At 40.8% G+C, this 12,580-nt stretch overlaps 1 protein-coding gene across 1 annotated transcript in view; it reads right to left on the bottom strand.

Moving 5' to 3' along the window:
• ctnnd2b (catenin (cadherin-associated protein), delta 2b) overlaps positions 1 to 12,580 on the bottom strand; it is a 165,073-nt gene that overhangs the window by 52,303 nt on the left and 100,190 nt on the right. Inside the window, exon 13 of the mRNA XM_046051113.1 lies at positions 2,129 to 2,261. Within this exon, the coding sequence (XP_045907069.1) occupies positions 2,129 to 2,261 (133 nt within the window). The remainder of the gene's footprint in view (positions 1 to 2,128; positions 2,262 to 12,580) is intronic.

Raw genomic sequence — 12,580 nt, 5'->3', positions numbered from 1 at the left:
AATTATGATTACATTTAATTTGATCCACCCAAACACAACAATCAGCAGAATAATTACTGCTTTATCTCACTTGACAAGGCAACATTCGTCTTAGCATGGGTTGCAAATAATGAGTATATTGATTTATCTATTGGTAAGTTGTCATTGTGTTGAATTAATCAAAGTTCTGTTGATCCATAAAATGTTGGAAAGTGACAAATACTCATTGCAAGGTCCAAGAGTCCAAAGGATTGTCTTCCAATTGCTTATTTTGTCTGAAAAACCCGACGAAATTAATACTGACATGAGAGAAACTGGTCTTGGCAACTATTTAGGAGAAATGTATTGAGACTATTAATCAAGTACCAAAATTATTGTCAAGTATTTTTTTTCAGTCTTGTCTTCCCTTAGTGAAATAGAAGCAGGGATATAAGAACTAACACAATAAATCAAGCGGTCATATGTATGTAGGCCAGACAAATCCCTCAGCATCCTGTCTATTATTTCAATACTCAGGCATCTTTCTCAAGGGCAAAAAACTATCTGGCCTGTGGGTTGTAGTTTTGGCAGCTGTGCTCTAAATACTACCATACTTCATTCTTTAACGCAATTTCAACATCCATCATCTATCTCACCCGTCTCTCTCTCTCCCTCTCTCACATTTTTAATGCTTGTTGGCTGATTGCTGTTTGAAGAACTTTGTTTGCCCTCAAATCCATCGTCTCCATGGGGATTAATAAAGTCAAATTGAGCTGAATTGAGTTGACATTGAAGAGACAGACAGGACCGTTTTCTCCGAGACACTGAGTGATGTCGGCTCTAAAGGACAGGAGGACACATGTGCAGGAACAGGGCTATATTCAGAGCTGGGTTAAGTGTGGGAAATGAGGAGTTAATGCTGTCTAATATGGAGATTGGTGGAGCTCAGACGGCTGCACATGTGGGACGGAGTTTCCCCTGAGTAAAAACATGCATCTGACCTTTCACTACTCAGGCGATGTAACACACATTGCCTATTGCAGTGCATGCGGCTCTATTTGTTAATAAATGTACTTAGCCTAAATGCTGGTGTAAAAAAGGCCATATGATTAATGTAAAGCGAGTTGAAATTGGCCACATTTGCAACCTGCCTGCTCAGTGTCTGGTCATTCACAATGGTTCAATCTGTTCAGATGTTGCGTGCCTCTCAGAATCTGAAATATCGTGATCTGCGGCCATACGCAGTCATGCAGGGTCCTTGTCCAACTGATTTTTAAAGACGAAGAGGTGCAATAAGAATAACGAGAAAAAAACTACGTGTGCTTTACAATGGTGACATGCAGCCATCACACAAATTTCAACAAAGAGACATCTGCAGCTTTATGTCAACTTCAAGAATGCCCCCCTTTGTGTGCTTGCTTTAGATTTCTTCTCAGCACCCTGTGTCTGAGAGCAATGGCAACTCCCATAATAACCACACATTTAATTGTTGCGGACAGCGAGCACACAACCACAAAGGAGATGGCACATTTCCAGTCCTGTTCTCTTAATTACCGGGGGGTTGCAAGGGAACCAGGAAGATGGTTTTTGGTTTTAGGAGGGCTTCTGACAAGGTAACTAACAAACTGCAATGCCAGAATGATGTTACAAACACTGGCAGTATATACAGGAGTATTATAGGTGGACAACATAATAAAACAAACACAAAAAGCACCGTGGCAATTTTGCTGTATTTTTTCTCCATTGATGTGTTGTGTGGCCATCAAAAACACTTTTTGGCGAGGGAACACACGCACACACACACACACACCCACTCACTCTTTGTTAAGTACCATGGTCCCCTTGCTTGTGGTACTTGAAGCACTGAAAAATCCCACTTGAAAAACTCAACAGCAGCATACCTTCCCAGAAACAGTGTTTAGCAGAAACCTCAAAACTTCTGCAGACAAATCAAATACTACAGCAAAGTAGGAAAGAGTGTCTTTGTGTGTGTTGTGCTTGAACTCTTTCCTGGCAGTCACCAACTCTGAATAAAAGCTAAAGTATGCATGTGAGTGTCTGTGTGGATGTAAAAGCAGCAGGGTGAGTTGGGGCTCCTTCAAGATTTGGAATGCAGTTCTGTGTCTACAAGCCCTCTCTCTTGGTGTGTTTTCTCTTCTGGGATCAATACCTCAGATTTGATCTTGTTGTCTCCAAAGCAGAGGTGCTGGAGGTAGGCAGCAGCGTTGGACTGGACTGATGGGAACTGATGCTGCAACATCTGGATCACCTCAGGCAGTTCTGGATCCCTCCAGCCAAACTCCCTACGGAGACACACAGAAAAAATACAGTATGTTTTGATGTGTGCAGAGACAGAGTTGTGTGTGTGTGTGTGTGTGTGTGTGTGTGTGTGTGTGTGTGTCTGAACCTGTTACTAGGCAGCTTGTCTCCCTACTATAACCCTGATTTAAAATACTCACTGGAGAAAAAGAAAGAGAAAAACAGAAATGGAGGTTGGAGATGAATCAAAAGAAAGACATTCAATACACAGATTTGTGATCCATGCTATAAAAGGTATTTAAAATATTTAAACCATAAATTTGGGGGTGACAATTCACAAACATCCAGCCTTAACCATAAAAAAAAAAAACTGTAATTGTGTATTTACTCTCTGCCAGTACGTGGAGGCTTGATATTATATATATTCATATATTGTATGTATTAATTTTGTATTTGTTCACATACTGGCCCACATTTTTGACCCTAATAATGCTGCAGCATACATTGATATTTCAGACAACAATGCTTCCAACTTTGTAGCAACAGTTTATGTTTAGCCATTTCCTGTTTCAACATGACAAAGCTAGCTCTGTAGTGAAATGGTTTTCCTAGTTTGGTGTGGAAGAACCTGACTGGCCTGCAAAGAGCCCTGACCTCAACCCCATCTAACTGAACAGACACTCACAGAGAGCGAATATTGAGCACACGATCAAGACCAGAACCAGTTTGTTGCCTTTAAAGTGAGCGACTGTTGAGCTGTCAAGTAACATTAACAGAATTGTGTGGTGTTTAAATAAAGTTAAATAAAGTACAAACCCAGTGCCTATCCATCAATGAGCATCTACACTAAAACATCTAAACAAAAGCACACAGTGTATGGATCCAAATACACACATACAAAAATAATTATTACTATTATTACATTGTATATATATTAAGAATAGTTTAAATTTTTTTCTGAAAATCTAAATTCATATGAAAACGCCTTTGGTTTCCCTTTGATGTCGTAATAAGCTCAAAGCCACCACTATGAGCGACTTGGCGAAATAGTAGATCTCCAGTGAATGATAATGTGTCTCCAAACTGCCAGTAAAGCAGTATCAATATATATTTTATCTGGTGAACTCCAATTGTCTTGTCTAGTCGTAATCTAATAAGCGAAGTTGAGGATGCATGCCCAGGTATAACATATCAACAACAGATTTCCAAAACAAAGTTTGAAGGTCACAGGACCAAAACATTCTCATTTTATCATGTTATGCATCCTCTCTGGGGTATAATGTATCCTGTGCAGCATCTTAAAAATAAGTCATCCATCCATTCATCATCAACTGCTTATCCTGTGTAGAGGGTCAGAAGGGGGCTGGAGCCAATCCCAGCTGGTACTGGGCGGGACGCGGGGTACACCCTGGGCAGGTCGCCAGTCCATCGTAGGGCACACAGACACGGACAGCCGCTCACACTCACATTCACACCTAAGGGCAATTTCGAGTCACCAATTAATCTACTTGCATGTGTTTGGATGGTGGGAGGAAGCCGGAGCACCTACAGAGAACCCACGCAGACACGGGGAGAACATGCAAACTCCGCACAGCAAGGCCTAGGACAACCAAGGTTGGGAGCCTGGACAATCTTGCTGTGAGGCGACAGTGCTAACCACTGCACCACCGTGCCGCACCAAAATAAGTCATTTAATCCTTAAATTAAATGAACACTTTGAGACAGAAATATGTCCCCATGGCTTATATGTTGTGCTAAACATTCAGGAGACCTTTACGGAGCAAAAGGGTGGTGATGGTACAGGGGATAAGACACATGCCTTTGGTGTGAAAGACCTGGGTTCGATTCCCACTGTGAGCCATCCACCATTGTGTCCCTGAGCAAGACATTTAACCCATCGTTGCTCCAGAGGAGTGCAACCTCTGATGTCGATAGCAATTGTAAGTCGCTTTGGATAAAAGCGTCAGCTAAATGTAAATACAAAAAATGTTCTCTACACATTGTCATAGGACAACAGCAGCCACCTTGGATTCAATAAAAGAGCTTCTTTCTGCTGTTCCTTCTTCATCTAACTGCCCCAGCTGCTTTAAGCATGTAACCAGGGTCTACCAGTGCTTTTGCCTAAAGGCATGCTTTAGGCACAGACACACACACACACACACACAGAGAAACACACTAAGCTCACTAACCCTATGAATGTGTCTGGGTGTGTGTGAAAGAAGAAACACTGATAATTAATGTGAGAAAGATGTGATGTGAGAGAATGAAGTCACGGCGAGGGATCAGAGAGCGGGATGGAGGGAGGAGAGGGAGACAGAGCTTATCGATGTAGATTATCTGTAGCCAACGGCAACGAAATACCACGCTCCCTTGACAGTTTCTAGGTAACAACAATAACTGGGACCAGATCTTTGTAGTTTTCTTATTTTTGACAAAGTTTTATTCCCACAGGTGATTTAGCCCCGTCATTTATAGACCTGGGGGGGGGATTGCCACAATTTTGTTTTACTATGCTCTGCTACCTTTTTGGTGCATTGTCAACATGCTGTTTCTGCTTTTAAATCAACACATTCGCACATTTTGATTGAAATTTTTCTGACAGTTGTGGGAAGTTTGAGCTGCTTATAGAAGCCCTGTTTGCTCTGCTCTTATGTAGAAACCCATTTCTCTTTGATGTATCTTATCCTTGATGCAGCAACAGCCCGCCGTCCCCGTGGAGATAATTTCTGTTCAGTCTAATCTAACATAAACACATTCACACACAAACACTGATACACACCACTGGGTGCTGTAGGATAACTCAGTGTGCAGCCTTGAGCGCACACACACGCGCACAATCCAGCACACTAATATAGTAGTCAAACACACACACTCATTGACTTGCATGCACACCCAGTCATCAAAGGCAGTGCAGAAGAGCCAGGATTAGAAAGCTTTTGTCTTTAAGTTTCATAATGGGCCAATGGGATAAACCCAGTGTTTGAAAAATGGGGAAATTGGAGAGAGAATTATTTCAAAGGTTATTTTTTTTCTCTCTCTTTGAAATCTTCCCTCTCTTTAACAATTTTCTCTCTTTTATTTATTTCTTTTTTTCCTCAGTGTCTCCCTCTGTTTTCTTCTTACCGCCGTGCTCCAAGCAAATTCGTACACACATGCACAGCCACAACGTTAACAGACATTAAGTTGTTATGCACATATACAGTGGCACGGGCCTCAATAAATGTGATCAGAGGCGACAACCTTGTGTAGGTCACCTTGTGGGTTAATTGGCTGATAACACATCTAGCGTTATGGCTGAGCGACGTGTGTGTGTGTGTGTGTTTTGTGTTTTTTTACATTGTAATCAGAAAGTGGGACACCAGCGATAACAACGCCCGTAAACCTGACACTTCTCTAAAAACAAGTAAACCAGATGGCTTCGCTTATCAGACAGACTCAGCTACGTCATTTGGTCAATTGAAAGGGTTAAAGTGATTAACAACAAAAACAAACATAAACGTTAATTAAAGGCTAATGGAGATAGAAGTGTGAGGCTGTAACAAGAGATTACAATTATTCTATTCTATATTATTTATATATCAATATTATATATTATTTAATGATTCTTTCTATTTACACTTTAGTGCATTTCAGACAAAGATATTGCACTATTTACTTGACTACAATTATTTGACAACAATATCTACGCGTTTCTTTACAGATAAAGGTATTTTACATACATACACAGTAAGGTCAGTTATAGATGATAAAATAAGTTTAAATAAGTAAATAAAATAATTTGATAAGTGACAAAGTAAACCAAAGAAGCTATAATATACTGGACTCCTAGTCCTAACATACAGTAGATAAAAATAAATAAAAGGAACAGGAGCCCAATCGTAAAAGTAATAGCACCACTAGGACAAGTATTAAGGTTTTAACTATTCAGAACATTTACTTGTTAAGGAGTATTTCTAGATTATAGAATTAATACTGTTTAAGTGAAGGATTTGAATAATTATTATTACCATCAGACTAAGTCTGATTTTTGAGTGTTTTCCCTATTAACGAAGCCTGCCTTTTATCCTTGGTATACTGAACAGTGTGATTTTAAAAACAAATTAAAGTTTTCCAAGTAAATCTGTGGTTGGGAAGTCGGGAGTCAGCTGAAGACAATCTAAAGTAAATTAATGAATGTTTTTGACAGTGCAGTGGAGGTTCTGTCTGAGCTTTATAACTAAGGGTGAACAGTGGAACTTGATCCAGTTATGTTCCCCTACCACATCATACACTTTGTAGTTATTATAGTTTTAGCCACCGGAGGACACATTCAGCCGCAGACAGGAAGCTTTCATACAAGAAGTGCATCAACACTTTAAACTTTTTATCCATACTTTGTCTTGAAAGTTGCAACTACTGAACTGGTGAAATGAGGTTGAAAAAGTGCTTTTCAGGTCATGTCTCATCAAAACAGCACAGCGTGGTGTTACCTGCACATCAGCAGCCAAAGAATAAACACTACTTCAAGGTCAAAGTGGCACTTTAGACAGCACTCTACAATAAGTATAAAAAAATTATTTTCTTATCCTGTATCTCTGTCTTTTCCTTCAAAATGTCTGTCTCACGTGTGTGGGGTCAAAGTGGGGCCACACATGTAACTACAGCATAGACTATGGCTCAATCCCATTTCAACCCCTTGGCCCCTGTAACTCTGTCTTAAGGGCCAAGGGGTTGAAATATTCCCCTACCAAATGGAACAACCCTTCAGGGACCTAATACGTCATCAGTACTTGACCAGGACTCTGAGAAGCAACAAGTTTTTACAAGATTTCTCCATGACAACAATTGACAACAACTCCAATATGCCGTCCTCCTCTGTGGTAATCTCTCTCGTGTGGTAACATTATATCACACATCAAGCGATCTAACAAGTCACCAATGAAAAATAAAAAACACGGCTTCATTACCTAACTTCGTTACCTATAGTAACTAACGTTACTAGCAAAGCTAGCTGACAGGACAACATGCTAGCGGCTGAACTGGCGATTTCTTTAAATGATTGTTTGAAATTAAATGACATTAAACTAAGAATAACCATGGCTACTGTAAATTATACGACGAAAATCTCGCATTCTCGCAGCCCTCCTTTTGGAGTGTGTCTCTGAAAAATCTCAGTTTCGAGGGCTTCGCCCTACCCCTCTATCGCAACAAGATTTGGGACAACCTACCCCTAGCCGTGAACGGCCAAACCAAGACCAAGTCAAGACCAAGACTAGAGTTTATCGAGACCGAGACAAGACCAAGACTTTTAGGGCTGGAGACCAAGTCGAAACCAAGGCCAGTTCCCCACATTACATGACACACAATAAAATGTGGAACAAGATCATAGGTACTTCTCAAATTGATCGGAAAGATCCACATTCCCATTAAAACACCCACATACAAACACTAAATCAAACGTAAGCATCTTTATTCAAAACTCCTTTTCCACGTTTACCATCGCAGACAGGAGTAACAGTCATTAACAGGAACACCACATTTTTAATTAGGGTTATTGATTGCATTTTATGCAATACGTTTTATATCCAATCATAGTCGGTATGTTAACAAATAAATCAGACGATGCAAAAGCAATTTATTGATATTTCCAAAGTTATGGTCTTGACTGGTCTTGAGACCGAGACATGACAGAGTATAAATGCAGTGGAGTCTGAGACGAGACCAAGACCATCAAATAGTGGTCTTAACACCGGTCTCGAGTACTACAACACTAGAACGGACACTTATCACTTGACTGAATAAAGGGACACAGTGTAATTGTTGTAAGCCTGCAGGCACACAATATTTGACCCACACACACACACACACACAAAAAACATACGTAAGTATGCTTCAGAACACCACAACAAGAAAAAAAACAACACTATGCACACACATTTTGAAATGAATAGGTGAGAAACAAACACACAGACACACACACACGATGGAAGAATCAGGGCTTAGAATAGTCGTGGCCCTGGAGAGAAAAGTGGCACATCAAGGCGGATAAAACTCAGCGCAAAGCCCTGGGCTGTGAAGCTCCGAAGGCGCAAACACGCACACACAGAAAAGAAACGTACATTCAAATGCAGACAAAAATAGACAAAAATATTGTACAACATGCTGAAATAAACAGTTAACATGTTTTGCAGTATGTTGCTGTCCCGGGATAAAGCAAAACTAAACTGTAAAGCAGACTAACACTCTGAAAGTATTTACCTACAGTCGCAGTGAATCTAAATAAAAGGAAGAGACTGCCTGTCTTCTCTCCTGTGTGTTCTTGTGTTCTGCCCCAGAAAGCTGTACTATAATGGTTCATTCATTCACTAACTCTAGCCTAGAGCTGTACTACTTTTCACTCATCATCTCCCTCTCTCTTTAGCAGTGTGTGTGTGTGTGTGTGTGTGTGTGTGTGTGTGTGTGTGTGTGTGTGTGTGTGTGTGTGTGTGTGTGTGTGTGTGTGTGTGTGTGTGTGTGTGTGTTTCTCTCGTTCCAGAGCGAAGGGAACACAGGGGGATATGGTGCTCCCAGTCCTAAACACCCGCGTGACAACATCACAGCAGGATGAGCAAATACTACTGAGCCATCTGTGAACTTCTGCAAAAGTGCTCACTGGGGGAATGTTTGCACTCTTTTGTTTTTTTTTTTTAGTGTTAAGAAACGAATATGTAACATTTTTGGAGAGCAATGCAATCCAAAATCCCACTTGTATATGTATTGGTGAATTTCATGTCCCTTGAGAGAATTAAAAAGCTGGATATTATTATTATTATATAAGATCTTTGCAAAAGATGTCAATTTTTAGTTCATTCTGTGTCAAAGTCCATTGGAAGTGTCTCAGAAGCGTTTCAGCAGCAGAGTGCCCACGTTATTGACTTGTTATTAATTTGTCCTTTTTGTGCTTCTACTACCATCTTCACAGCTCTCTGCGACCCTGTTTCGTTCCATCGTCAGCAGGCTGCATATCCCACAGGGAGCATTTCAGAATCAGAGCATTTGCCGGCCTGATTTTGCTGACTTGTTTAGATTTTGTTGATTTGGTAATCAGTGCTTGCTTTCTGTGCTTCTACTATTATTAAGTTAGCTACGTAGTTAAATGATTTCTTTTTGTGTATGTTTTAACCGTGTTGTTTGTTGTTGTCCAATCGGGAGTCTCCACAGTGTCGCGTGGGTGGGTTACTTATTGCCTGGTTAAATCTGCTCTCTGCTTCTTGACGCGGCTTACGTCAAAAATAGACCAGCTACCTATTCTCTACAGAGCGGCAGAGAGGAGAGACGCGTTAATTTATTTTTTAATCTCTGTGGCCAGTCTTAAAATATGCAAAACATGTCAATCATAACATCATATGTGCTATAAATATTATGAAATCCAGTTTATAAAAACAAAAACAAAAAAAAACTTTGTTTAAAGAAACAAAGCAGAAGGAGGCAGATCACACAACAACAGGCAAGTTTAATTATCTTACCCCCACACAGATATTTTCACTTAAAAGGCACTTGACACAAATTGCAGAACCAAATGTCACCGGTTATGTTTTTTCAGTTTCTTCCCTTGCTTTCTTTTTCTGCTACCTTTGTGCTTCCTATAAATATGCCAGTTGTGTGTTAACTGCAACTTTATCCCTTTAACCTTTTGTCCTGCAGATGGCTCCAATCTTAGTCAGAAGTTCAGAATTACGATGAAAAATACTGTCATAGGGGAAAAGGAGCATTTGAAAAAGAGAGAAACGGACTGAATAAATTGTGAGTTTGTCATATAAGTGCACCTAAGTGTGTACAGTGTTATGTGTGTGTGTGTGTGTGTGTGTGTGTGTGTGTGTGTGTGTGTGTGTGTGTGAGTGTGAGTGTGAGTGAGTGAGTGAGTGAGAGAAATCCCCCAGGAGAGCTTAATGTTTCATTTGGCGACTCAGTGGACTGGGACAAAATACTGACAAAGTGTCAATCCAGTCTTTGTTTCTAACCAACCAGGTGGGCTATCTCGCATCACCACTTGTCACCCACAGCCAAAACATTTACACAACAATGCGAGATGCAGGCAAACCAACAATTAAACCCGCAAAATAAATAAACTATTTATGAATTATGTATTCAGAAAGCAGGGCGAGGCGCTGTAATGTGAGGGCTGCAGGCAGACGATGCTCACTGCTATATCAGGCTGAAAGGATTTCCTGTGAGTCAGGGTTTTTGGGGAATAGAGCGATTTGAAACCAGAGAGCGAACTATGCTATTTGTGTCAGGTATATTTGAGCGTGTGTGTTGCCACTAGTGAGGACTGACTCATTCCCAACAGACAGACAGAAATACAGACAGAGACACAGAGACAGGTAAGTTAAACTTGCAGAGTAAACTGATGAGAAGAAGAAAGGAGGCAGGGATAAAGGAAGTCAGAAATAAATTGACACGGGTGCTGACTCACTGCATTCATTTTACAGCAGGACATCTAACAACTTCAGGTGGCTGATTAGCAACAAAACATTACAGTGTATTTATAGCAAACTAGAATAGAATCAAAAAGACACAAGTGTTGTATTGGTTAGTATCACAAAACATACTGATCTACCTGTGTTATGGAACAAACTGATCTCAGACAAAGTCCTTCTAGGCAAGTCATGCCACTTGGCCGCCATCTTGGCAACACCTCTGGGCATCTATTTTGGACTAACAAGACCAGGCTCCTATCTGAATGAATGGGGATAGGGCCAGAAATGCACTTTCACTGGTCACCATGACTACAAAAACTACTTGAATAGAATCTAATAAAAATCGCTGAAAAAGTGTGACGACTTTGCCCCAAAATAGGTTTCCAGCTTTGGCTGTTAAAACCAGACGATTGGCTTTCTAGCGGGAGGAGCGGTTTAACCGCCATCTTTGCCGTTACGGGCTTTCCACATAGAGTTATATTGAGGATGTGATTGAGTCGCATGTCTCCTCTAAAATGTCTCTATCTCAGACCACCAGATGATCTGTCTACAGCTGATGGATACAGTAATTACCACAGCAACTGATTAAAGGTGGACAACAATGGTTAAATGTCAGTCCATGTTAATTGTCCTTGCAATCATGTTGTGTCAGCAAATGTCATCTGTTCTTTACTGAACAGCACATTATTAAGATGCAGTGATATGCTGTTTGTGGTTGCAAATAGCCTAATTAAACAGTTTAGTAGACCACCCCTGTGTAAAGGTTAAGCAAGCAGAAGTCAAAACGAGGGATGTGGTGGATCAGAAGTGAAATGGAAAATATTTAATAGAAAGTACTTATTCTGTCAATTTGCATCATCATTTATCATCATTATTATACCCACGCGACACGGGGGGGGACAGGGAGAACATGCAAACTCCACACCGAAAGACCGCAGCGAGCAAGGTTTGAACCCATGCTATCCACTGGTCCATAGTGCCGCTCCTAGCTGGCACTTTTATCCAAAGCAACTTACAATTGCTATACATGTCAGAGGTCACACGCCTCTGGAGCAACCAGGGGTTAGGTGTCTTGCTCAGGGATACATTGGTGGAGGTCACAGAATTTTTTCCTCTAATGTATAACTTGTGTACAGTATTCTTCATCAGTGACGCAGGTACTACATCATGTCGAGGCTAGTCTTCACCTTTGCTCTAATTTGCTCGTGTTACAAAGGAAACAACGTAGCTTCACATTGCTCTCATTTTCTTTAAGCCATGGGAGCAGAATTTTATTTAATTAATTTCTCAGGTACAGTGGGGGAAAAAAGTATTTGACCCCTTGCTGATTTTGCAGGTTTGCCCACTTACAAAGAATGCAACAATCTACAATTTTAATCATATGTACATTCTAACAGTGAAAGACAGAATCCCAAAGAAAATTCCAGAAAATCACATCATATGAATTTATAAAAATTGATAACCATCTGATGAGGAAAAACAAGTATATGACCCCCTACCAAACAGCAAGTATTCTGGCTCCTACAAGCCAGTTAGTCTTTCTTTAAGACACAGCCCCAATCAATTATCTACATCAAATACACCTGCCTCACCTCGTTACCTGTATAAAAGACACATGTCAACACCCAAACAACCAGCATCCAACATCACCACCATGGGCAAGACCAAAGAGCTTTCTACGGACATCAGGGACAAGATTGTTGATCTGCACAAGGCTGGGATGGGCTACAAGAGAATCGGAAAGCAACTTGGAGAGAAAAGATCAACTGTCGGTGCAGTCATCAGGAAATGGAAGAAGCACCACACCACCGCCAACCTCCCTCGGTCTGGGCCTCCACACAAGATCTCGCCTCGTGGGGTGTCCCTGATCATGCGAACGGTGAGGAATCATCCCAAAACCACAAGGGGGGAACTGATGAATCAAC

The sequence above is a fragment of the Micropterus dolomieu genome, linkage group LG06, assembly GCF_021292245.1.
Source record: "Micropterus dolomieu isolate WLL.071019.BEF.003 ecotype Adirondacks linkage group LG06, ASM2129224v1, whole genome shotgun sequence".
NCBI lineage: Eukaryota > Metazoa > Chordata > Actinopteri > Centrarchiformes > Centrarchidae > Micropterus > Micropterus dolomieu.
Note: the sequence above shows the minus strand (reverse complement) of the source record. Positions and strands in the feature narration are given on the sequence as shown.